General features: G+C 33.1%; 1 protein-coding gene across 1 annotated transcript; it reads right to left on the bottom strand.

Annotated features, from left to right (window-relative positions):
- Window positions 1-24373: 24373 nt before the first annotated feature.
- LOC110682288 (cyclin-dependent kinase inhibitor 1-like) lies at window positions 24374-27116 on the bottom strand. The gene is made up of 4 exons (XM_021858594.1): window positions 26587-27116; window positions 26249-26313; window positions 25838-25972; window positions 24374-25731 (listed from the first exon to the last, which is right to left on the bottom strand). Exons 1-4 carry the CDS (start codon window positions 26992-26994, stop codon window positions 25662-25664), a joined length of 678 nt encoding a protein of 225 aa, XP_021714286.1. The 5' UTR covers window positions 26995-27116; the 3' UTR covers window positions 24374-25661.
- Between the last annotated feature and the right edge of the window lie 257 nt (window positions 27117-27373).

The following is a 27373-nucleotide window of genomic DNA, read 5'->3' as shown; positions in this document are numbered from 1 at the left end:
CAATTAAATTTATTTTATTATTTTTCCTTTTTTTTGGGTGGAGGGGGGGTTTAATTTAAAAAAAGAAAGGATAAAAAATGTAAAATTTCTAATTGAATAATGACACATGTTCACATTATGAATCAATAGTGAAATAAGGAGTATCAAAAGTAAGGCTACAATTAATGTCGTGTTTACATACCATAAAAAGGAAAACATAATATTATATATTAATATTAGTAATCACCATTCATGACAATACTCATTACATAGAAATTGATCAACACAACTACATTAAATAAACATATATTTAGAAGGTTTAAAACAACTAATACATACTAATAACTAAAATATTAAAAATTTTGACGTAATCGGCGCAAAGTCATATATCGATAGAAATCCGGGTTAGGCCTCTTGATTTGGTATTCATTGGGGTTGTCTTTAAACCAAGTCCATTTCCTACGCACACTAGAATCATTCACAAAGAATGGTATAGCCCTCTCCCATTCACGACAGATAAGCATTGCTTGCGCAAGCCTTTTTTCACTAATTTTTGACCAAATTAACTCCATGACGGTCTTCACTCCACCTACACAAGGCTTTTTTGGATCCTCAGATACGACATCATGAAATGTGCACAATTGAAAGTACAAAGCTTTTGACAACAGAGGAACAGACCACTTGGGGTCCCTCATTTTATCTTCCGCTATATTCTGTAAACAGTTGCACTCCCTAGTGTCCGTTTGTCCTTGTTGTTCATCAATGATCCTCTGTCTTTTTAACTGCCACTCATCATAGTTAGAAACATCATGTGTCTTTTGTTTCTTGTTAGAAGATGTGTTGCATCCATCATTGTCTAATGGTCTTTTGCCTTCACTACGCACACCCTATCAATCAAATTTCAATCTAAATCAACAATTAATTCAAAAAATTTAATAACAAAAATCCATTTATGACAATAAATATTTGGGATCAAAACATGAAATTATTTTCCCTTCAAACAGAAACTTAAAGCGTTCAATATATCATAAACTACTTATTCAAATAATGTCGTATTAAAGAATAGTGTAATAAAACTAAATGCAACTGAACAATTGAAGATGTAACTATATGATCTATATTACCATATGCTTTAGGAAAGGCATCAAATAATATAAATACATGTAAAGAACATTATAAGAAGTCATTATATGATCTTCAGTTATAAATGCTTTAGGAAATGAACCATGAACCAAACATAGAAAATGCATCATATACAATATTAATAAAAACTACGATACTATTACTATATTTAAGTAGATTTGTATATGTTAGGATAGTCTAAATAATTTTACATAATCAAAGAAAATCCTATCACTTACATTGTCTTGATCCTCCTCAATTTTGTCTGAACTACTCTCGTTCATCTCCATTATGTCTAAATTAATGTGTTTGTTTTGTTTAAATGAATTTGCAAGGACAATAAAATGATTTATATAGATTTTGTAACCGTTTTTATTTTATTTTATTTTTTTATTTTTATTTTTATTAGTGGTGTTTCATTGTAACCGTTTTTTTTTTCAATAGATAAGAACAAAAAAATTTCAGTTTTTTTTTTTCCTAAGAACATAAAATTTCAGTTTTTTTTTTTATTTTTTTTAAATTGTTCCTTTTTTATTTAAAAAAAAACACGAGGGGAACGTGTGTTCAATTTATTTATTTTTTTAAAATTATTTAATCATCAGTTAGTTTATATGTAATGAAAATAATTAATTAATTATGGACGTGTTTTTCTGTCAAAAAAAAGGTTGAACTTGTATAAACCTATTAAAATTCTGTGTAAATCCACTAAACATAAATACATGCCATATTATGTGCCTATATTTATGGTATATACATATTCACCACTATCTCTCATACGATTGTGTTTATCTATTTCCATTTTTAAAATCGTGTCAAGATATGTCAATACATATATAACTCAGTAAAAAGAATAATCTCCTATACATGTATATATCAAAACCAAAACAATTAGTAAATAAGGTAATTATTTATTATTCAATATAATAATAACTCCAACCTCAAAAAAAAAATCTACAACCCTAATGGCCTGGTTACTAAATGATAAAAACATATTAAGAAGATAATAATAAAAGCGTTGCTTAATCAAAAAAAAAAAAAAGGATCTAATCATCCGACGTAAGATCAATAAAATCAATGAATATGGTTATCTTGGGAACTTTTTCAGTACGTTTAGTGAACCAATTTGGAGTCCATGTTTCTTCATTCAAAACAATATCATAAAGCGTCTCCGCAATCTCAAGAACACGCTTTCCATTCTCATTCAAAGGCAACTTGTTGAACATGTATTGCTCTTTGTAGTAGGAGTTCAGCTCGAGCCGAAAGATGTTTTTAAGAAACTCTGACACGGTTACATCATCAATCAAAGACTCGGCTTGTGTTACACCACAAACGATGATTAATATTTTCATAAATATCCGTAATTCAATTAAATCTTTTGCATGACTTACATCATCACTTAAAATTCCAGGAAGAGGCCCATCATCTGGGTTTTCATCAAAGGGCAATCCGTTATCCCAACGATACACCGTAACTTCATCGGCAAAAATCAATTCAATCGTAGGTAATTGCCCACATGCTTGCAATATCTCAGATACCTTTTTTTCCCCAATACGATAAAGTAAATGAGATATAAATAACCTAATTTCAAAAAGGTCAAACTCATGATCAAAAACAGCTTCTGGATTAGGAGGCATTTATGAAGAAAATGATATGACAAAGAGAAATATTGGAAATCTTCAATAATAGAGAAAATAAATTGCTAGTGCATAAATGTGATGCTTTGATTTAGTGATTAAGCTTGGTATTTATAGCATAATTATGGCGCCAAAATGCTTGATTTTCACACCAAACTCTGGCGCCAAAATGTGTATACAAATTTCTATATAATTAATTATAACAAATAATTAAAGATCTTCTACATTATTATTATATTTAACTAATATTGTAAAGGAATATTTTTTGTTTTTTTTATGTTTTTGGTAATACATCTTTACTCAGATATATTGTATGTAAATTTCCGGTAATTATCTTCTCAAAAAACACATAAATTCCAATTAAAAAAGATACTACTATATCCTTTGTATCTGTATATCGTTTAACCCTTATTTTATGGAACTATGATTGTTATTGCAGTTGCTAATTTTCTATATTTTTGGAAATCTGTTACGGTATTATATGTCAATTCATAACATAAATAAAGTACGTTGTTAGCATATAATTCGCGATTTGAATTATATCTTCCTAATTAGTAATTTGTACACATTGTTAATTACTTGGTTGGAAGATTAACAATTTTAAAAATAAATCACCCAAATCATTTTAACAAGGTTAGGATTGACAAGAGAAAATGTATTCATAAAATCATAGTTTACAGAATACAGAATATGAACTAAAACTTAAAGCATGGATTTTATCACTTAAGCAACTTAAAACCTGTCTTTTGGAAAAATCATATTATTTGATTAGTAATTACAAATTATCATTAGATTCATTATGCAAATTACTCCTTAACAAATAAGGTTGAAGGGTACGAGCATATGCTAAGTGACATCGAGGTTGGATCACATTAATAAGTATGTAGATGTGTCGTGATTTTAATAACCAACAATATTACCTACATAAAATCCTTATATGCATAATTACATGTATTACTAACATATAGTGATGTATTAAAGTGCCCAAAAAAAAATTAAAAAATATAAATTGAGGTATTAAATAAAATTATCATGACTCCTTGAATGCATAAATGTAGGTAGTAACAAAAAAAAATTACTTTAAAAAAAACAAAAAAACTTACAACAATTAATGTGATGTAATCATGATCATCACATCAACTACAACACTCAACCATCCCCATCCACATTTTTACTTCCCTCGGTATTGGTGAAAAAAAATAAACAAAACTATTAAAAATGAAATTTCAAAATTAAAAAATACTCTAACTTACTCATATAAGGGAAAAAAAGGAGGAAATAAATCCCCTCAAAAACCGCCTTTGAAACCCCCCAAACTAATCTCTCCCTTCTTCTCCAATTCAACTTTTTTCAACTACAACCACAATCTCTCTTTCGATTGCAATCAAAATCCAAGTAAGTTATTTTCTATTCAATTATTTAACGTCTTTGTTGTGTTTTTTATACAAATTTATCTCTATTGCTTGCAATGACAATGTCGTACATGTTTTGTTTTAGGTTATTGAATATTTGATATTTTTTTCCTATTTTTTTTTTAAAATTAATTAGATGCATGTATACTAGAGTTTAAATTCATTTTGCAATTGTTATCTTGTTTCAACACTAGTATTGTTGTCATGTTCTTCGAAATTCAATTAACTTTGTAAAAGTAGTATGTTTTTCATTTTGATTTGGGAAAATTTGCTTAAATTTTTTATATATGAACTATTATGCATTGAATTGTCATTATTTTCTCAACCAAAATACATAATTTGGTTGTGTTCTTTTTTTTGGGTTTTTAGATTGCACTCTGTTTTTATATATATATATATATAAATTTTAAATTTGTTTTATTAGATCTGTGATGGCCCGTTTATATTGGTTAATACCAATGTGTATACAAAATTATGAATTATTTTTAAAACCTAACTGTCCATACCCTAACATGATTTTGTCATTCTGTTTTTTTATTATTTTTTTTAAAATTTTTTATTCTTTTTTTAAAAGGACATAATTCCAGTTGGGGTATTTGAAATTGGCCCATGTCAGAATTCTAATTACATGTTTTATAAGGATTGTAATTTCTCTTTCTTGATTTGGTTAATACCAATTTGAATTTGATGGTGGATCAAAGCTTCTGTTTTCTGTCTACCTATGATGAGACTCATTTTGGTTAAATCTGCCTGGACATTTCAAATGGAATTCTGATTTGGTTTTGCAATGACTATTAATTGTATTTGTTTATACATTTTTTCATTACATAGGAAATCCTAGCATCTAATATTGCCTATGTGTCTAAAGTTGAATGTTCTTAATTATTGGTTTTGTTATTACTATTTTCTGTTTTGGTTAATTCCTTTTTGTATTTGAAAGCCGGTTTAAGCTTATGCTCTTGTGTTTGCCGAAATCCCTTATTTTTGCTGAGTCTGATTGGCCATTTCAAATGGAAGTCTGGTTTGAATATGCATTGTCCATTTTTTGAGTTGATTAATACCCATGATCATTGTAAATGAAATCCAATCATCTATGTTATAAAATAATGACATGTTAGATTAGTTATGTAATAACACATCGTATTTTTGGTAATTACCTAACTGAAATGCTCTAAACTTCTTGTTTTGTGTACTTTTAACCCTTGTTGTATTTCACTGTGGGTGGCAATTTCAACTTGAATTCTGATTTGATTCATAATAATGAACTTTCTGATTTGGTTATTTATTTATTGTATTTATTATAGCAGAATGGTAAGAATCAAGAGTGTAGCTAATAAATCAAAGAGACCCAGAGCTGGGGCACGTATCGTTGGGCTTGAAGAAGCTCCCACTCCTCCTACAAGAAAATCTGCAAGAACAGCTTCCACCTCTACAACACCACCTCCCACATCTGATCTAGATACGAGCAGGGACAACGAGCCAGAGCCGGAACCACGGTTCAAGTCAACCCTCTACTGTGAGCTGTACTACAAGTCATTCACTAATAGGAAAATATGTGAATGCAGGCATGTAGACTTCAATTCACTTGACAAGGTCCATGCTATTTTTATAAGACGGTGGTTTAAGCACCAACAATGGGACAAGTTGCTAACAGAAAAGCACCCTATATATCCCGACCTTGTTCGCCAGTTCTATACTCATTTTGATCATGCAAACAAAAATGAGGGAGTAATTATCACATGGGTAAAGGGAAAAGAGATAAGGTTGGATGAAAATTCTGTGAGCAAAATCTTGAAAATCTCTCGAGGAGGGGTGCGCGCCGTTCTCCCGGGTAAGAAATGGAGCACCGTTAAGGAATTTGATTATCAGAAAAGTCTCAATCTTGTGCTTGATGAAAATGACTCTGGTAGGACTAAGAAACCAGAAATCTATGAACTGCTACTGCCTACGCGTCTTCTTCGTCTGATTCTCTTCAGTTCCTTTATTTTCCGTAATGGGAGACTGTCCTCATTGACATACTTAGACATGTTGGTCATGTACTTTGTACTTGCTGGTATCAAAATGAATATGTCGAGGATGGTGATTGACTATGATGAGTGTTATTTATGGCACTCATAGGGTAGTATTTTAGGGTTATTTCTTTCCCTTTTTCATGCTTTCTTCTCTTATTTTTGGTCCTTTTTCCTTTAGTTTCTCTTTCTCCTCTTTTCTTTATGGTTCTCGTGTTTTCCTTTTATTTGGCTCTTTTTCCCTTTTATTTCCTTTCTTTGTTTGCTTGTGTAGGTACTTGGAGAATCACCTTTGCATAGGAATCAAGTTGGGACCTTAATGACCAAGCAAGGAAGAAGCATTTGGCTAGAGAGGGCTTAGAGAGGCCTTGGAGAGGCCTCGGAGAGGTCTCCAAGGTATTGCCAGCAAGCCATGGGCGCGGGTCAGTGAAGCCGCGGGCGCGGGCTCAAGAAGCACAAATGGCCAGATTTTGGCAGGAACTTCCCGCGGTTGCCCCGCGGGATCTCCGCGGGCGCGGGAAACTTGGAGAGAGCGCTCCGTCTCAGAGAGACCGCGACCCCCTGATTGAGCTTTTGGAGCAGGGGATAAGCCGCGGGCGCGGGTGTATACTTCCGCGGGCGCAGGTGTTTCCCAGATAGCCCGCAGAGGGTTCCATACCCATTTCTCCGCGGCCGCGGGTTCATCGGGAGGGGGCGCGGGATTTGCCGGTTTCTTCTTTGCTTATAAATAGAATTGTAATTCCTTTTTGAAACCAACTTTTTGATAATATTTCATTAGCTTAGTTTTAGTCTTAGAATAGTTCTCTCTCTTAGGTTGAGAGCTTCTCTCTCTAGATTAGGCTAGATTAGGAGTAGTTTTAGAGAGAGAAAGTGAAGGATTTCAATGGTGATTGAGAGATTGAAGATACAAGGGTGACAATTGTGTTCAAGATCTTCTCTATTATCAATGAGCATTCTTAACTCTATCTCACCTTATTGCTTTGTTTAATTTCATGTTTGTTTGGTTTAATTTTGATGTTTGATGCTTGATTAGCGTAATTGTTCTTGATATTTTGTTGATTCTTGATTTCCATAGTTGTTAGTTGATAGGTGATGATTCTTGAATAGTTGTTTGGCTAGGAATTGGGTGAAACTTGTATGATTGATTAATTGTGATTAATTTGGGAATTGTGTTGATTGATTGTTGAGATTAAAGTGATTAGTGAAGGTTTGCATGTGTGTAATTCAATTAGGCCTTGAGAATTATGCTAGATTGCATTGTAATTGTTAATTACATGAACAATTGATTTAGGAATTGCAATTATCGATTGGTTTTGATTGTGATTCTCTTAGTTTGTTATTCATAGTGAACCCTAGCTTAACAATTAGGAGATAGCTCTTTAATTCCTATTGATTGCTCTTATCATTAGTCCTCATAACCTTTGATTGGCATGTTCTTCCCAAGTTGTTGCAATTGACATGATTACTTGTTGATCCCCGTTCCTAGTGTTTTATTTCCTTGGTTACTTGTTTTGTTAGTTGTTAGTATTCTCTCTTACCTTCGTCTTCGACCTAGCTTAGGCGCATAATTGAAAGTGCTTGAACATTACCGTTCCTTTGGGTTCGACCCTTGACTTGCCTCTATACTCGTATTAGGGTTTGTTAAGTGTTTATAAATTTAGTTTGACCGAGGGAAGATTAGATAACGACCTAGTTTTTCCCCTCGTCAAAATGGCGCCGTTGCCGGGGAGCGGTGTCTATGTTTGAGTGTTTTTGATTGCTTGATTCTAGGTCTTGTGTATACTTTTCTTTTCTTTTTTATTTTTGTTTGTTTTGTATAAAATGGAAAATACCTCATTTGCTCAATTAGAGGATGAACCATTTTGGGTGTACTTTAATAGACTAGAGAACTTCATTAGTTACCATGGTTGTCATATTTGGGAAGCTTGCAAGATTTGTTATCATAATTTGAATGAGCAAACTAGAGACATTGTTGAAAGCATGTTTAATGGTGGATTTCGGGCATTGTCAATCGATGATGCTTGGGACTTTTATGTATGGTTTGCTAGAGATAGTTGTGATCGTGGTCATGGTTATTCAAATGCTTCCATTGATGATTGTTATGGTCCATGTTCCATGAATGATGAACTTTGCAATTTTACTTGTGCCCCCATTCCCCAATTTGATGATGCCACTAATATCTCTAATGTTGATCCTTGCATGCTTGCACATAATTCTTTCCCCCATGATGCTCCTCAATTCTCTTCATCTTTCCAATCTTTAGATCCTACCTTTGAGTCTTCTTATAATCAAATTGATGATTCTTTGAGAAAATTGGAGATGAATTCTAATTTGGAACCAAATGAGATGAGATATTTGGAGATTGTGAGAAACCAAATGGAAATATTGAAAAAGTTGGAAGAGAGTAATGAGGGTGTTTTTAGGAAGAATGAGGAGATGGAGAGTCAATTGTGATCAATATTGAATGTAAATGAAGTTTCTACCACATTGGTAGGTATGGAAGACGGTGATGATGATTGTTTTGAGAGATCCAAAGTATGTGAGGAGGATGTTAGAGAGCCCATGAGTGATGAAAAGGGTGTAGAGATGGATGTTCCTAAAGAGAGTTTGCATTTTGAACCTCCTTTCAAATTTGAATTTCGTTCCATTGAGCCTTTAGATGGAGTTGAAGAGAAACTAAAAATGTCGGCTTCTCTTAATTTTGAGGAAATGGTAATTCAAGTCATGAAGGATGGGACATTGCAATTTTTAAAGCATGAAGAAGTTGTGAGGAAAGAGAGTAAGGACGAGGAGGATGAAGTAGTCTCCATGGGAGATTGGATGTTTGAGGGTGATGAGGACCAAGAGGTTTTGAGTGTTGAAAAACCAATTGGTGAGTCAATTCTCCCACCCATCTCCCTTGATTGTGAATTCATTCCTCCATTCCTTAATTTTAAAAACAAACCTTCTTCCACCCCATCTCCTTTGATTAATAACTATGGTTGCTTTGAGGGTGAGGCCTTGAGCTTAGACAATTTTGATGAAGAAAAGGTCCCTTATGATAAGGTTGAGGAGGTAGAGCCTACTTTTGATGATTATGAAGATGAGAGTGAAGTGTTTGGTGAGGTTGAGTTCCAACTCCTATATCAAATCTTAAACCATTGCTTTCTTCTTTCACCTTTGATGATCCTTTCTCTTCTACATTTTCCACCATTGAGAATGGTGAGGCCTTTTTAGAGGGAGATTGTACTTCTCATGTTTATTTTGAGCTACCTCCTAAGTTTGACCCTCAACCCTTTGATGAGCTTCCTTTGAACCTTGATGATGATTTGAAGCTTTTGAGAGCTCATTTAGGGTGTGAAGTTTTTGAGGAGGGTGTGATTGAGAATAAGCTAAATTTGAATAATGATGAGTTGGAGAAGAGCCCTTTGGATGTGAGTTCATTGGATGAGAGAGTTTGTGTTTCAATAGATAGTGGTGTAAGTGAACAACCAATTCCTATTTCTTTACCTTGCACCTCATTTTCAAGAAAGCTTGATCTTATTCCCTCCTATCCCATGTCATTACCTTCTTTTCTCATATCCCCTCCTCTTGAAAAGCCTTTAGTCCCCCAAGTGCCTCATTTGATGACTTTTGAGGACGATGGTGGGATTTCCAACCAAAAATATTTTGTTGAGAAGAGTATGCCTTCTGCTTTTTCTTTTATTTCTCTTCATTTTTCTTATATTCTTGTTTTTCCCTTCTCTCTTTCTTCTTCTTGGCATACTTCTTCTCAACTCCATAGGTGTGTACTAATCTTGTTGCATGCCTTTATTTTGTCATGTGCATACTTACTCTCCTATGAAATGTGTAGTAGTGCATTTGACAAGCTCTTGCGCGCGTTGAATTATTATTTTCTAGAGCGGTCAAGCTTGGACCTTAATCAAGCCTTTCTCGGGAAGTAACCCGTGTTTTATTGCTTTCATTTTCTTTTCTTTTTAGAATAGATTTTCTCTCATGGAAATGTTTGTGTTCCTTTTTCTAGGTACATGACTTGATATACTTTGGTTCTTCTATTTGGATCAAGAATCAAGGAAGATTACACCACATTTGCTAGCATATAGAAGGCAAGATTCAATATTAGAGGTTGTTAGCTTTGAAAGGTTAAAATTGGGTCATTTGCGGGTATTTACACCCACCTAATATCCGGTAATATCCTTCCTTGCTCTTTATCTAGTGGATGATGACTTGTTGGACATATGTTGGTTTGTTGGATTAATCTCCTTGTTTTTCCCCTCCCGTGGAATATTTGATTTATGTTTGAGCATGTTGTCTCATTCAAGCTTGGGGGAGGGTATTCTATCATGTTTGGTGGAATGTTGATTCATATATGTCATGCACCTTTGTATATGCTTTTCCATGTTCTTTTATTTTGAAAAACTCCAAAAAGATTTTTGTTTTTATCAAGGCAAATTTGCAATGTGTTTTGTTTTGTTCTTGCTTTGGACATAGTAACATTTGGACTTGTAAACTTGAACGCTTTTATTCCTAAATGGCAGTGGTGTGCACGGTTCGAGATACGTTTGGTTGATTCTAGGATAAAGCATGCTAAGGTAGTTGTCTAGAACTAGGGGGATCATGAAACCGGATTCTACTTGTTTTTGGCATGTTGGTAGTTGCTCCCTATCTTCGATTTGACAACCTTAGTGAGTTTTTGCTACAACCATGTGAGATTCATACTTTTTCGAGCTTTCAACATTTTCTTGCATGAGTGGCGTGGATCCTTGACTTTCGCAAACCTAATCTTGAATCTTAACGTATGATTCCTAAGACCGAGACCGAACCATCTAGGGAGGACAAAGGCATCTTTTCGGGGTGGTACTTTTTCTTTTCTAGGAAAGTTTTCATTTTCTTCGGTTTTTGGGTTTACATTTGCCTACTTGCTAACCTTTTGAGCCTCTTTCCCTTCTTTTCAAGCCACATCTTTAGATCTTGAGCCTTTTGTTTCATTTTCGTTTTCATATTTGGATTTTTGTGAAGCAAATGATCATATTTTGGAGATTGTGGTATATAAGTTTGGTTATTGGTTAAAAATGAAAGCAAGATCGTGTTTTTGTGTATATTTTGTGAATAATGGCAAGTGAATAAATGAAAAAAGCCTTCCAAAGTAAAAAAAAAAAAAGGCGAGGACAAAGCAAGTGCAAAGTTGAAAAAGTCGTCCAAAGTTAAAAGAGGCGAGGACAAAGCATTAATAAAGAATTATAAAAAAAAAGAAAAAAAAAGTGGAAAATGAAAAAATGCAAAAAAAAATATTTTTATGTGAGTAATCTTCCTTTTTGAGCATTGAGGACAATGCTCCATTTAAGCTTGGGGGGAAGCGTTCTCACGCTTTTGTGTATATGTTTGTGATCTTAGCTTTGAATAAGCTTGGGGGTGTTGGTATTTTTGTTTGGTGATTACTTGGTTATGGTGTAAAGAAATGCGCAATCTTTGCTTCACAATTTAGGTTAACCACCAAATTTTAAATTTAGCCTACCTTAACCCTTTTTGCCTTACGTTACAACCTTTGGGAAGACCTTTTGACCTAGGGGTTGAGTCATTCATCGCTGGAGGGAATCATGGGTTATAGCCTAAGAAAAGGGGATGCGAAGTCAAGATGTCGAGTAAGCCAAAAATTTGACCTTTTTCCGGTTCCTTCGTGGAATCTATGAGACGCTCACTAAGGGTAGATATGAGATTAGTAGGGGGAACGCGGTAAGACCGTTTGGGATGAAAATGGAGTGTGATAACTAGTTCCTATTCTTAGCATATTTATGTTTTAATCAACCTTAGGTATTTTGGAGCGTGCACTCCCTTACTTATTTAGAAAGATTTGCATTCATTTGTGCTTGTACATTTTTAAAAGTCCTTTCATGAACATGTGTTTTCTCTTCTTTTCTTTTGATTTCCTTCTTTTTACTTTTCGTTGTTTATATTATTATGAGAGTTATGGGTTAATCTCTTAGGAAACCTTTACGAGAGCATCACTCGTCCTCTAGGGCGAAGGGGTTTAAATGTCTTGTCTTTAGTTGCTAAAATTGACCGTGATTCCTACAAAAGTGAGTTAGTGTATATTCTCATCTCTCTTTTTCTTTTTGCTTCGAATAAGCCCTTCTTTTTCCTTTTTAGCCTTTGTTTTGCTCGGGACGAGCAAAAGTCTAGCTTGGGGGAATTTGATGAGTGTCATTTATGGCACTCTTAGGGTAGTCTTTTAGGGTTATTTCTTTCCCTTTTTGATGCTTTCTTCTCTTATTTTTGGTCCTTTTTCCTTTAGTTTCTCTTTCTCCTCTTTTCTTTATGGTTCTCGTGTTTTCCTTTTATTTGTCTCTTTTTCCCTTTTATATCCTTTCTTTGTTTGCTTGTGTAGGTACTTGGAGAATCACCTTTGCAAAGGAATCAAGTTGGGACCTTAATGACCAAGCAAGGAAGAAGCATTTGGCTAGAGAGGGCTTAGAGAGGCCTTGGAGAGGCCTCGGAGAGGTCTCCAAGGTATTGCCAACAAGCCGTGGGCGCGGGTCAGTGAAGCCGCGGGCGCGGGCTCAAGAAGCACAAATGGCCAGATTTTGGCAGGAACTTCCCGCGGTTGCCCCGCGGGATCTCCGCGGGCGCGGGAAACTTGGAGAGAGCGCTCCGTCTCAGAGAGACCGCGACCCCCTGATTGAGCTTTTGGAGCAGGGGATAAGCCGCGAGCACGGGTGTATACTTCCGCGGGCGCAGGTGTTGCCCAGATAGCCCGCGGAGGGTTCCATACCCATTTCTCCGCGGCCGCGGGTTCATCGGGAGGGGGCGCGGGATTTGCCGGTTTCTTCTTTGCTTATAAATAGAATTGTAATTCCTTTTTGAAACCAACTTTTTGATAATATTTCATTAGCTTAGTTTTAGTCTTAGAATAGTTCTCTCTCTTAGGTTGAGAGCTTCTCTCTCTAGATTAGGCTAGATTAGGAGTAGTTTTAGAGAGAGAAAGTGAAGGATTTCAATGGTGATTGAGAGATTGAAGATACAAGGGTGACAATTGTGTTCAAGATCTTCTCTATTATCAATGAGCATTCTTAACTCTATCTCACCTTATTGCTTTGTTTAATTTCATGTTTGTTTGGTTTAATTTTGATGTTTGATGCTTGATTAGTGTAATTGTTCTTGATATTTTGTTGATTCTTGATTTCCATAGTTGTTAGTTGATAGGTGATGATTCTTGAATAGTTGTTTGGCTAGGAATTGGGTGAAACTTGTATGATTGATTAATTGTGATTAATTTGGGAATTGTGTTGATTGATTGTTGAGATTAAAGTGATTAGTGAAGGTTTGCATGTGTGTAATTCAATTAGGCCTTGAGAATTATGCTAAATTGCATTGTAATTGCTAATGACATGAACAATTGATTTAGGAATTGCAATTATCGATTGGTTTTGATTGTGATTCTCTTAGTTTGTTATTCATAGTGAACCCTAGCTTAACAATTAGGAGATAGCTCTTTGGTTCCTATTGATTGCTCTTATCATTAGTCCTCACAACCTTTGATTGGCATGCTCTTCCCAAGTTGTTGCAATTGACATGATTACTTGTTGATCCTCGTTCCTTGTGTTTTATTTCCTTGGTTACTTGTTTTGTTAGTTGTTAGTATTCTCTCTTACCTTCGTCTTCAACCTAGCTTAGGCGCATAATTGAAAGTGCTTGAACATTACCATTCCTTTGGGTTCGACCCTTGACTTGCCTCTATACTCATATTAGGGTTTGTTAAGTGTTTATAAATTTAGTTTGACCGAGGGAAGATTAGATAACGACCTAGTTTTACCCCTCGTCAGACTACATGATTGCTACTCAAAGATCGTCAAAGGAAGGTCTATTCCTCCCTTATGGTATGTGGTTGACCAAGGTTTTTATGCATTTTGATGTTGATTTATCTGATGAAGTAGTGATATCTGGACCAAAGCAACCGTTTAACGACAATACCATTTCTAATGCTTTGGGGTACGAATTTGATACCGATGCAAACAAGTGGGTGAAAGTAGGGGTCAAGCGTGCACCTATACGTAGTCGCGCTCCTGAAGTGAAGGTGGCATATGATGGAGACGATGATGTTGATGATGACGGAGGCCCTACAGACACTGCCATCCTTGAGAGCATTGTTGTGCAAGAAATGCTTAAGCGTATGAGGCCGGACCTATTCACTGCTGATGTTACGAGTGGCATCCGAGAGAGTGCACAGATAATTCTAGACGCTCGTAATGAGGCTCCAGGTATTTATTGTACTTAAAATTCTTTAATTTACATTATGGTATTTACGTCAGAGTAAATTTGTTGTGCCCATAAATCTTGTTGATTAATGCCTATGATCTGTTATTATTGAATCGGTAATTGCATATCCATAAGTATGTAAATACCTATGTCGATCAAACTTATGTTTTATGCTTTCCATTTAATTGGTAATTGCATATCTATATGTATGTTAATACGTATGATCTATGTAGTAAAATAGAACCTTTTTAATTTTTAATTTTTAATTTTGTTTTTTTTTGTTTTTGACAAAACCTTTTATTTTAAAGCTCACTCATACTAGAAATTAAGTAAAAATAATTGTTTTACTAATCTTCATTGTCACCATATACCTTGTTGGTTATTGCCTATGATCTGTAATTGCCAATCTATATGTTGGTAATTACTAATATTGGTTGAACTCGTTATAAAGTTTAAGTTCAAAACATTAATATATAATGATATAATGAAACTCTTGTTATTACCGAATTGTTTTATTTTGACAATTAAGGGGCACTAATTGTATTGTTTTTATTCATTGTTTGGAAGCTGATGATGAGGCTGATGATGACATGGGAGCCAGGGATGCTGGTGGTGGTGCTAATGATGAATCTGATCCTGATTCTGGAAATCACGACTTTGTTGATGATTAAGCTATCGACTTTTATGTTGTTTTTTTTAGTTAGTATTTTATTGTTATGCTATCAACTGTTCTAGAAAGGTATCTATAGCTGGGAACAATTTTTTTTTTGTCAAGTAATATGTTGTTTCATGTGCGATGTGAAGAAAATTTAACATCATATGTTTAGTAGGTCTAATATATTTGGCCCTATGTGGCAAAATTCTACTGATGGCATGTAATTAAAATGTGTTATGTTTCTACACTTTGAGTTTAAGTACCAAATTCAATTAAAATGTGAACTTAAAATGGATATACAATTTTTCCATTTAGTCTAAAGTTATGTAAGGTCATGGATGATGCACTCAATTAGCAATTTTCGTATGCTAACACGATGTATAAAAGTCATAATTTAAAGTACATTAATACTACATAAACTTTTTTTTTTATAATTTAAATAACAAACGCCCCAACAGTATAAGTGATTTCAAAATGAGTCTTATTGCATTAGGTAAATCATTCAATAGAATTTGACCACAAACACAGCCCATGATATAACAATTGCAAACAAAGTCGCTATTGTGTATGCAATATTTTTATTCTTCTCCAAATTTGATTGACATAACTTGCTTTTCAAATCGCATATTTGTTCATGAAATTGTGACTTTTTTGCCTTCACTTTGTTTAGCTTCATAGTAAGAGATTCAACTTCCTTCTCAATTGCATCCAACCTCTTTGACATCATCTCACACTCTACGCATCCACCGACATCATCGTACAACCATTTGAAAAATCCACAATCAGCCTCCTGCGATTTACACATATTATACCCTAATTCGTAATTACAACCCTAATAAACAGAATATTACCGTACTCATATTCATTAGACAAATTATTTAAATCCAATCTCCATACCATTTAACAAATGACGAAAGGATTTAGAAATTTTACCGGAAATTTTCCACATCCACAAAATTTCCTTGCCCTGTTGTGGTTACGCTTGGTCACTGTTCGAATCTTAGAGGGAACACCACATCCACATTTCATCATGAATCTGCCAAAACTTGTAGATGAACCTCCAGAGTGTAGTGAATCCCCCATTTTTTTTAATGATTTGTTTTTTTTTTTTCCTTTTTGTGGTTATGTTTATAGAATTAGGTCAAGGATATAAATTGTAGTTTTGTAACTGACAACCGAAAATCAAGGGCGTTTATTTTTCAATTTTGAATTCCAATGAATTTGAAATTTTCAATTCATGATTTAACCGCGTTGCTCTTTACAAGTACTAAACTTATGATTTAGCATATTTATTATCTTGTCATTACCTATTTGTATGTAAACTAATTTTTACAAGTATAAGTGAATTTGGGCCAAACCATGTATGAATAAATAAAAACTACGGTTCATTTCAATAAAAACCAAGCAACTACCCATTTGTGCAAATTATAATCTTAAAAATTGGTCGTTTCAAAAAAAAAATCTAAAAATTGGTAATTTCCTAAGTAGGGAACAAAATAATGGAGTTATTTCAATTTTTAACTAGCGTATTAACTTTATTACAAAGATAGTAGAAATTATAAACTATGAATTGGTGATGTCCAAAACATGTTATGACCATATCCAATAATTATTTAATTCGTGTTTCGCAGGTAAATCCCTATTTGATGTTTGGTGAATTCCTTTTCCATAAATACGGTTTATATTCATTCCCTAAACAAGGGGGGATTATAATTGTTAGAAACTGTCCTTTTATAATTGGTGATTGAAATGTTTTTAAATAATATTTCTAAGTTAAAAGATATCCTTATATAATTGGTGATTGAAATTGGTACAAGATTGAATTTAATTTTTGTATGTATAGGTATAATTTAAAACAATTGGTCGAACGTTAATTTAAATTAAATAGTAATGTCCAACATAACTTAGGGGCATAGCCATTTAATATTTAAGATGAATATAATAGGTAATGTCTAATTTGTACGTATGTGAATTCCTTACACACAAACACGAATTGTAATTCGTTTTCAAATATTTTGGATCAAACAACATTTCGAAGAAAAAATATACCGTTTCTTATCTGTTTTTCTTGAATAACCTTTTAGACACCCATTTGTGTCTCCCCAAAACCAAACCCAATGATGAGTGTCTTTCACGTCGAATCATAATCGAATGAAACGAAAGTGTGGAAAGGTCTAGTGTTGCGGAAAGTTTTATTTCTTTTCTCTTCTCCCTGTTTTTGAAATTTTTATTTTAAGAAAACAGCCAATCCAGTTTGGTTGGTCCATGATATGGGTCCAATAGTGGTATAGTTGAATGGGGCCTGCAAAGACCTTTCCAACGATATATTATAAGCCCAATTCCGATGAATATTGAGGAAGTTATGGCCAATTTACTAAACTGGGCTCGGTTTGAGCTTTAAGTACGGCCCAATGATCTAGGGGAGGGCCTAATATGATTTATCATTCCTAATGCAATTAGGAATGGTTTTAGTCTTCTAGAACATTCTAGAAGTTTCTTTTCATTCTTAATTCAATTAGGACTCTTCAGAGTTTTAATTAGATCAAATAACATTTTCAATTGAAATTACATTATTTTATCTTCCAGTACGGGAATTTTATCAGATTTTCGAAAACGCGTTGAAATCCAATTTGGCGTCCAACCTCAGGCCTTGGCGCCTGGAACCAGGATTGGCGCCAGACGCCAGCCATTGGCGCCTGGCGCTAGCCACTGGTCCTGGCGCCAATTAGCCAGGGCTGGCGCCAAGGTTGTTTTGCGATCTTCAGACTCTGTTTTGTTAAATTATCTTTTTTGGATGATTTTCTCTATAAATATCGTATCAAAAACTCCGTTTTCATTCACCAATTATCAACTATATTCGTCATCTACATCTATCATTCACCAATTCTCTTTATTCTTAAGTCTTCATCAACTCTCAATCATTCATAAAATTCTTTGAATTCATTCATCTCATTCATCAATCTTCGATATATTAATTGTCTTCTTTCTTTTCTTACTTTGCTTTTTAAATACAAAATTCCGCATTCGCAAGATCTTGATACACCTAGCCATATTCGAAGTTGCCTTCGCCCTAGACGTGAAAGGTTTTAATTTCTGAGGGTTTGGTCCCAAATCTCTCTTTCAATTATTTAATTTAATTGTTTTAATTATTATTTTCCTTGAAGTTACTAACGCGTGTATTTTGTTATTAAAAAGAGGTACGAAGCATCCAAGTAAGTACTTTAATGGTTTAATTGATATTATGATGTAGAAATCATGCTTAGATTGTTATTTTGATTCCTAGTATCATGTCTAGGGTATCTTTAATATCAAGTACGATTAAAAGTACGATGCTTCCTATATTCTTCCTAATATTTATTTATGTTAGTATCATGTTAGGGTTAAAGCTTTGATTTTTATTGCTTAGTGACATGCTAGGGTTTGTTATTAATCTTGTTAGTATCATGCCTAGGATCTTGCTATGCTTTAACATGATTATTATTGATTATGATTGATATTATTATTATTATTAATGATGTTGATTATTTATTATGTTGCTTGATATTTATTATTTATTGCTTGATCACCTTTATTGCATGTTTAAAGGGAATTGGTACTTGTAATCACGCTTAATAAGATAATTAATAATCTTATTTAGGGTTAATTGTGATTATAATTCAAGTGATCGCCAATAATAGTTTATTTGTGCATTATATTCAACCAACATAGTTTAAACAGGTTTAGGGTTAATCCTATTGATTGTATGTTAGTCAGCAAGCGCACATGAATACGAGCAGAATAAAGTAGAGGCCTATTATAGGGGCAGGTTTGATCTCTTTTAGGTTGGATTTGTACCATCATCCCCGAACCCTATTTTGGTTCATGACCTTATGGAGTTGACGATCTCTTGGATCGTTAAGGGGTGTAACCTTCATCCTATGAACGGTTTACAAGTTCCTTAAAAACTTGTTGGCAACTCTTTTGCTCTATCTTCTTCCCTTTTGGACGCCAGCGTACTTTAGTGTATGATTACAGTGGGGTTCAAGCTAGTGGGATTTTAAAGGCTTGAAACTATTCCCTACAACCTATATCAACGAAATAAGTCAAAATTTTGTTGATCGAATACATAAATTCGATGTTTTTGCATCCTATTATTTATATTGTACAATTTTTTTATAATTAACGCCGCTATGAATCGGGATTTTAAATCTTATTTCGTTTTCTCCATCCACGCACGAATGCTGGTCTTCTCAATCGGTTTCTTCATCGATGCACGACTGTAACTCTTAATTTCGTTGAGAAATTCATCGATTGTTGCACAAAATTGTAGGACGTTGAAGAAGGTCGATGAACATTGATGAACTACGAAGAACTTTGATGAATTTTTTTTTTTTGTTTTATTAATTTAATCTTGTTTTTTGATTTAATTAAAAATTGAATTTAATAAATAAATTTCGAAAATTATAAAATGAATTTTGGAAATACAGTAATTAAATTATGGAAAAACAAAAAAGAATAAAAAATGAATTAAAAATGGAAATTACCTAATTTAAGGTTTGACCATGCTATAAAAAAAAAAAGATAAAATCATCCAATGAGATTAGAGTATAGTGGTAGTCCATTTGAAATGGACCATAGTAGAATTTTCCAATGTGCATAACTTGTGGCCTAATATGAGTATAAGCTACTACCTTGTTAAGTTTAGTGTGATTATATACTACATTTGTATGCAATGATTTTACTTTTGATGTAATTACCATTTTTTAATTAGTTTGCCCAACAAAAAATAAATAAAAATCGGCTAGTGAAAATTAAATACAATGGTAGTCATTTTAAGGATGATTATTGTAGAATTTAATTCCAAAATTTGTAAGGTTGCATAATGAAGTTGGAGGAAGTAGTGGACATCAACTGCTAAATTAGAGTATTAGACCCTTAAAAATCCATAATAGTGTAACTATGGAGTATTTGTTTAAGACACTATTAATTATCAAATATTCCCGGATCACGAGAATACAAACCAATGAATTTTCTTGCTAAGGAATCTGTAATCCTAGTACTACTATTCAACATTTCAACTAGCCCTAAATTAAGAGTATATACTAATGTGAATTAATGAACAAATTAAAGTTAAAATAGACTGAGTAGTATCCACTTGTTTAATCAATGCAAAAACATAGACTAAATTAGGTCAACTTCTCCAATTTATCGGGTAAAATCTGCTGAATCAGACATATTAATTAGCTCATAGATAGATGACTTAATTAAAAATTAATTGAAGTTATGCAGATTTTGGATGATGTCTCTTGGAAGTGCATGTATGTAGTAGCCGCTATTGCATTGGTGTATGTTGATGATGTATACTTGTGCTTTATAGAGCATGTTTCTATCTCCTTGTTTTGGGCTAGGTTTTGGATCTTCCTAACTCCCTTTTATTTGATCTTTTGTTTTTGGAATTTTATTTTTGTTTTTTTTATTCTTTGACATTTGAAGTTGATAACTCATAATGCCATTAAGGTCGTACGTAATACTCATTTTTAACATGCACATGCATGACCTTACCACTACTCCGTATTATTTATACATATACAGAATGCCTTTATTTATTTTTTAAAATAACTTCTAACTAATCACGTACTATTTAACATTTAACGAAAATTGTAACACAATTAGTGATAAGAAAAAACAAAAATACTAAGAAGCTAAGGATGGATACTAGCTTAAGGCCTATTGACATTTACTTAATTTTAGTTCAGTCAATTCAATTCAACTCTAATCAATTCAGCTTCAATCATTTTAGTTCAGTTCAGTTCAGTTCTGTTCAGCTCTTAATATCTCTCTCTCATAAAATATTCATTTCAGTTCAGTCAGTTCAACTCCAATCAGTTCAGTTCAGTTCAGTACAACTCCAATCAGTTCAGTTCAGCTATACTACTAGCACCGAAAGTGTCACAAATATTTGTAAGTAAATGTATCATACTATCATGTATGACCAGATAGCTAGGTAGTAGTGTTGTACATGTACTATAAATTTGAAAGATGCTTGTAATTTGATACCATCATAACATAACAACAATATGGATAATAAAGGTAGAATGCACAAACATTGAAACACATTTTGTATTTTAGTTACATTTGGGTAAAGTATAGTATGAAAAATAAATGTAAGATGTGACTAATCCATTTTAATGGCAACTACTCAGTACTTATTATCTGAGGGTTGATGTAAGTTTTAATGTCTCATAATTAGTTAGAATGAGATAAACTACCTAAATATTGTTCTACAATTGACACAAAAACACTTAAAGTCATACATATTATTACAAGTGTGTTGCATTATCCACTTAATTTTTATTTCACTACTTTAAAGTTATTTAAACCTTTCTTTCCTATACTAGAAAATCTATACTTTGCTAAATTTAAACTTGTATTAGATGTACATTGAACTTAAGTAAGCCCTAATTTTAAATCTTTGACTCATGCGTGCCCCCTTTTTTCTTTTAGCTAAACTTTTTCTAATCCCCCCCCTCTTTTTTTGAGCTAAACTTTTTCTAATTTTTTCCCCAAATCTTTAAAGAGTCTTAGTTTATAATTTTATATCATACATAACGTAACAACTAACATAGGTCAAACACAACTCTATAATGAATGTCATTATGACATATCTATGTCTTTTTTATATATCCAATTATAAGGAGAAGATATTTATTAATATCATTTTTCAATGATAAAGTAATGGGAATAATTGAGGCGAAGGAGATATTCAATTAATCAGCCATATTCAATTTTAAAATTTGTACCAAAAAAAAGGAAAAAAAAAACAAAAACAAAAACAAAAAAACAACAAAGAGTTTTTAAAAATTAGAAAAACAAAAGAGCTTAACAGTGCCAAAAAGGTGGAGAGTGTTGCCTGCAGGGAAGTAAAAGTAGCTACCCACATCCACATGCATCATCATTATGAACAAACTTCATTCGCTGAGACAACATAATTTTATACGAGTATTTATTTAAATTGGAATAAATTATCTATGTCAAAAAAAAAGGAATAAATTAAATACAGTTTTTCTTAAACAATTTCTAAATCAAGCCACCTTTTCTGTAGTATATTTCCACTCCCCTGCCAACACCAATCCTTAGCGCATATTCCTTCTAAAAGAAAATCTTCATTGTCATAAATCATCATCACCATTTTCTTTTCTTGAAAATATTTTAATTAAATTACTGAGTGCTTTTCCAAATTTCTTTTTTAATACTCCTACATACATCTTATATTCAAATTTTTTCAATTTGAAATATAAACTCATACATGTTAGATCAATTTTAGCTAAATTCTTTAGCCTATAAAAATGGAAGAAAGCCAGTAATTGATCTTAGTTTGTATAAGGTGTGAGTTCAAATGCTTTTGAGACATTTAGCACGATTGTATATATTAAAAAAAAATTATTTGTGTAGAATAAGTACGGAGCTGGATTGAACTGAACTGATTGGAGCTGAACTAGACTGAACTGATTGGAGCTGAACTGAACTGAGCTGAAATGAATATTTTATGAGAGAGGAAAATTAGGAGCTGAACTGAACTGAACTGAATTGAACTAAACTGATTAGAGCTGTAATAAACTGATTGGAGCTGAACTGAACTGAAATTAAATAAATGTGAACAGACCCTAATCTTAACAAATACTCTGTATTAAAAGAAAATCCACCTAAATGCAATAATAATACATGCATGTTCATATACCAAATTCTAATTGTAAAATCATAAAATACACTTAAAATTTGAAAATCCTAATCATAACTATCCCTTATTTCGAACCTACATGTAGTAGAAACCCAAGATAAGTGGTAATGTGTTGTTTTAGTGTTTATTTAAAAATAAAAATTTCAAAAAAAAAATTTTAAAAAAGAAAAAAAAAAAAGGAGGTTGTTTTAGTGTGAATTAATTTGTTAATCCCAAGAGACAAAGTTAGAGAATCTGAGGCATGTGCCTCATCCTGAATTGTCCAAGTATGAAGATGAATTGCAATGATAACTATGTTGCTGCCAATTTACACACCCTACCCTTCCTCTTTCTACCCCCCAAAAGTGGGCTCCACCCACTCTTTCTCTTTCTCTTTATTTCTCAATTCTTTGATCTTGCATAATTCATTTTTTGTTTTTTAAGTTTTAGGACCACTTCCATGTCTATATGAGCTCTAACCACCTTCCAAAGTGTAACTATTAATACACCATTCATCACTGGTGATCCCATATCAATAACAAAAAAACAGTTTATGGTTATAGAGTAGGAAAAAAAGGGAAACAGAGTGTATGAGAATGACTGTTCATTTAAAAGAAAAGGTCATCCGAATAAAATTTCGTATACCATACGCATTAAGATTAGGGCTATGAATAAGCTTATAATTCATCGATACTAGTCATGTATGTATTAATGTTCCTGTAACAACGGATGTATTGCCCTTGTACATTAGCTCTGCATATAAGAATTTCTATGCAAAATTTAACGTAAAGCAAGGCTTAATAATCATTGCATTTATTTATAAGCTCATACTAAATGGATGAGCAGTCAAAGTCGTCCTCTCTAGCTATTTAATTATTTCTGATACCTTTGTAACATTCATACCATTGTGGGTGAGGATTTTGTTCGACTTACATGGCTTCACATACCCTTCTCATTATAGAAGATGATGTATTGTCATCAACACATATCACTCAAAATAGTTTTTTTTTCCATATCAAACTAAATACAAAACGTATAGTACCTTTGATTTACTAAGGGTCTCAGTTCAGCTCCAATCACAGTTCTGGTCAACTCCAATCAGTTCAGTAAATCAAAACAAGCCATAAGCTATATATCCATTAATGTAACAACAATAAAAGTGAACTATTAAGGGACAATCCATCAATTGAAGTTACTTAACTTTGAAAATAATAGAGAAAATTATAAATAAATAGAAGGAAAATGTCAAGAAAACATGGAATAAATTTATTCAATCATAGAGTAAAAACAATTCGAGCAAAATGTACAAATACAAATGAAAAACAATTAGATTTTTTTTTTTGAACGGAAAACGACTAGAATATAGATAAACGTAATTAGTACTCCGTAATACAAAATTGTACTACAGTACCTCGTAGTTATTGTACAAAAAAAAAATTAAAAGGAGAGATAAAGAATGAAGGTCCAAAAATTGAAATAAAAAGAATCAATCAAAGTCATCTTTTACAACTTTGATTCATGAAGACCATAAATGTTTGCACACACACGGAAATAGTGACATAAAGGAAGAGAAAATAAACAGGAGAAAAAAGCAACTTTTATACGGAGTAGTCTAATTGATTCTCACACTTTACTTTTTTTATCTATTATTGGTAAACTGGCACATCCTTTTCACATATTCACCACACTTTCCGTGTGATGCTTGGACCTCAATCATCTGCCCCTCCTCTGATCCAGAATCACAATTTTTCACACTTTTTTTTACCCCTCTTCTTTTTTTTTTTCCTTCTTCTGTAGTACGAGTATATAAATTCAAAGCCCCTTTTTTCATCTTGTATAATACTCCGTAAAAGATATAATTAATCAATCATCATACGAAATATTCCAAAACAATTTTGTCATCGCCAGCTCCTCAAATAATACATTTCGAATAATAATAATATACTTGTACATATATTCACATAATCACATACATTATTTTGTTTAACCAGCCATGGCAATGGAAGTCTCTGTATCACATGCGACTGGATCGTATAATATAGATTAGATTCCTAATCTTGTCAACGTGTCCGTAACTTACACGCCAAGACGACCATCAATTACTCTTAATTATTCACACTTCTACAGTACAGTACACCCAAATTTTTCATAATTATATTTTCTTAATTATGAAAAAAAAAGATACAGAGTGAAATAATAAAATAAAATAGGCAAGAAAAAGACGGGTAAAGAAAACAACAAAAAACCGCATATTCCCAAAATAAATTCTCTCTGCAAATATTATGCGAGGAAGTTGAGGGGAAGAAAAAAAAAGAAAGATAATCAATGAATGTAACCATCCATCAGCATTCAGCACTGACTGCATTTGATCGTACAAATTTTAACAGAAAATCAATCAGACATAAGACACCCCCCAATTTTGGAGGCCGGAAAATTACAAAATTTAATTTTCACAACCACAAAAAAATTAAATTAAATTAATTTTTTTTTACTGTAATTTATTAGACTGAAAAAATGGTAAGGGAGGTTCTTTTCTTTGTACTTGAAATCAACTGACTTCTCTGAAAGAGTAATAGATACTACTATTACTGAAGATACAAAAGGAGACAGAATGTACAACCCCACTAGTACTACTACCCACTACTTTCTTCTTCTTCTAGCGATTGTATTCTTCTTCAATTTCCCATCAACAAAAAATAATTCTACTAAAAATTAATTTTAAAGAGAAAATTAGCTGCTAATAATTAACAGTAGAATTACTGATTTTTTTTTTTTTTTTTGTTGGGTTGAGAAATTAGATCAATTTCTGCTAAAAAGAAAGAAAAAGCTAAAATTAAAGATTTACTTTGCAATTTTCAGCTGCTAATTGTGGAAGAATTCAGTAATTCATTCATCATCATCACTATTCACCAGTTTCTTTATTCATGGCTTTATTTGAACCCAATCGTAACGACCTTTTAATGGTAGGTCCTTTGCTATGTCGAAATTGTACCTGAAAAAACGACGCGTTTTGTTCAGATTTCAGTTTTTTTTTTTTTTTTTTATATATAAAATAAGGAAGTTATTGAATTAAGGAAATAATGGATGCTCTGGCTTACTTATCGCTGAAGCGTTTCTGGATGTCTTTCTCAGCAGCAGCAAAGAATTCTTCGATTTCTGAATCAGACGGCATCCTGATCTGAGCCGTTGATTTCGTCGCCTGAGAATCCTGGCCGTCTGATTTTGTAGCTTCTCTGAGAGTTGACATGGCGAGTTAGGAGAGAGAAAAAAGAAGAAAATTAACAAAAAGAGGAGAGAGGGAGAATATAAAGGCAAGACGTTTTAAATTAAATTTAAAGATGAATTAAAAGATCACTCGTTTTGAATTTCAAATTTCCGGTACATTGTATATAAAACGTATGATGAACTTATATCACATGAAATTTAATTTAATTTTGAAAAAACTAAATTAAATTGAATGAAATATAACAGTTTTATTGTAAGAGAATCTTTTACAGAATTTCTCTCACCTAAGTTCTGTTCTATGGCACTCTTCTTCCTTTTGCTTTGACGACGTCTCAGCTGCACTCTCAACCTGTTCATCAATTTTGGAATTAATCAAAATTTTCAAAATAATTTCCACCGACTTATTTGAAAAATTAAAAGAAATTAAAAAAAAAAAAAAACGACAAGCATTTATACAGAATACAGAGACAGCAGTAAAAACCAGAATTGAAGAATTAATTATATGCTGCTGCTGCTATAATAATTTTGGAAGTTGAAAAAATTCTCAACATCCTTGCACAAATTCAGAGAAATAATGATAATAATATCGAATAAATTAATTTCTGATGATAAATTAAATTACCTCTGGATCTGCTGTACTATTTCCCAAACAATCATGATCTTTAACAACTTCTTCTGCTTCGCTTGAACTCAACTGATCATAATTGCTTGAGCAACAAGACGGCGGAAAATCCGACCTAGCCGTCGTAATCACCTCGCTACTAGAGCAATTCGCAACCTCTTCTTCATCAACAACCGCCGCAACTTCCGACGACGTCGTTTTCTCCGGCGCCGACAAATTCTTCCGCCGATTCCTTAGTTGAGGAATATTATAAGACGATTTGGAAACCTTCTTGATCTTCTTCGCAGGAGATGAAGTAGTATTAGCTGTTGCCGCCGCCATAGCTAGGGCAGCTCGAGCTCTGGTTCGAACTCCGACGACCGCAATTTCGCCGACTACACCTTTACATTTCCCCAAATATCTCCCCATAATTTTCTCTGAACCAAATACTCTCTCTCCTGTTTGTTATCCTTTCGTCAAATTGTGAAAGAGAGAGATGGGAAGAAAGTGTTTGGTTTTTGTAGAGAGAGAAAGAGAAAGGGATTCCGTATCAACGGTTCAGATTTTGGGGTTATAAAAATGAAAGTGGTCCAAAACGCCGTTACGGTAACGGGAGAGAATTGACGGCGCCGTTATACAAATGGGATTAGGCCAAATGTGGATTTAGCTAATCAGGATGTGCCACGTACGGTTGTTAAAATGACCGGTGATAGTCGGTTAAAAAGTGTGGTAATAAAAAAAGGAAAACGGGGAAGCCTTTCCGTTACAATCGTGTGGTTAAGATCACTTCCTAATTTTTTCTTGTTTG

Source organism: Chenopodium quinoa, unplaced genomic scaffold (assembly GCF_001683475.1).
Source record: "Chenopodium quinoa cultivar QQ74 unplaced genomic scaffold, ASM168347v1, whole genome shotgun sequence".
Lineage (NCBI taxonomy): Eukaryota > Viridiplantae > Streptophyta > Magnoliopsida > Caryophyllales > Amaranthaceae > Chenopodium > Chenopodium quinoa.
This window is presented reverse-complemented; position numbering and strand designations above follow the sequence as displayed.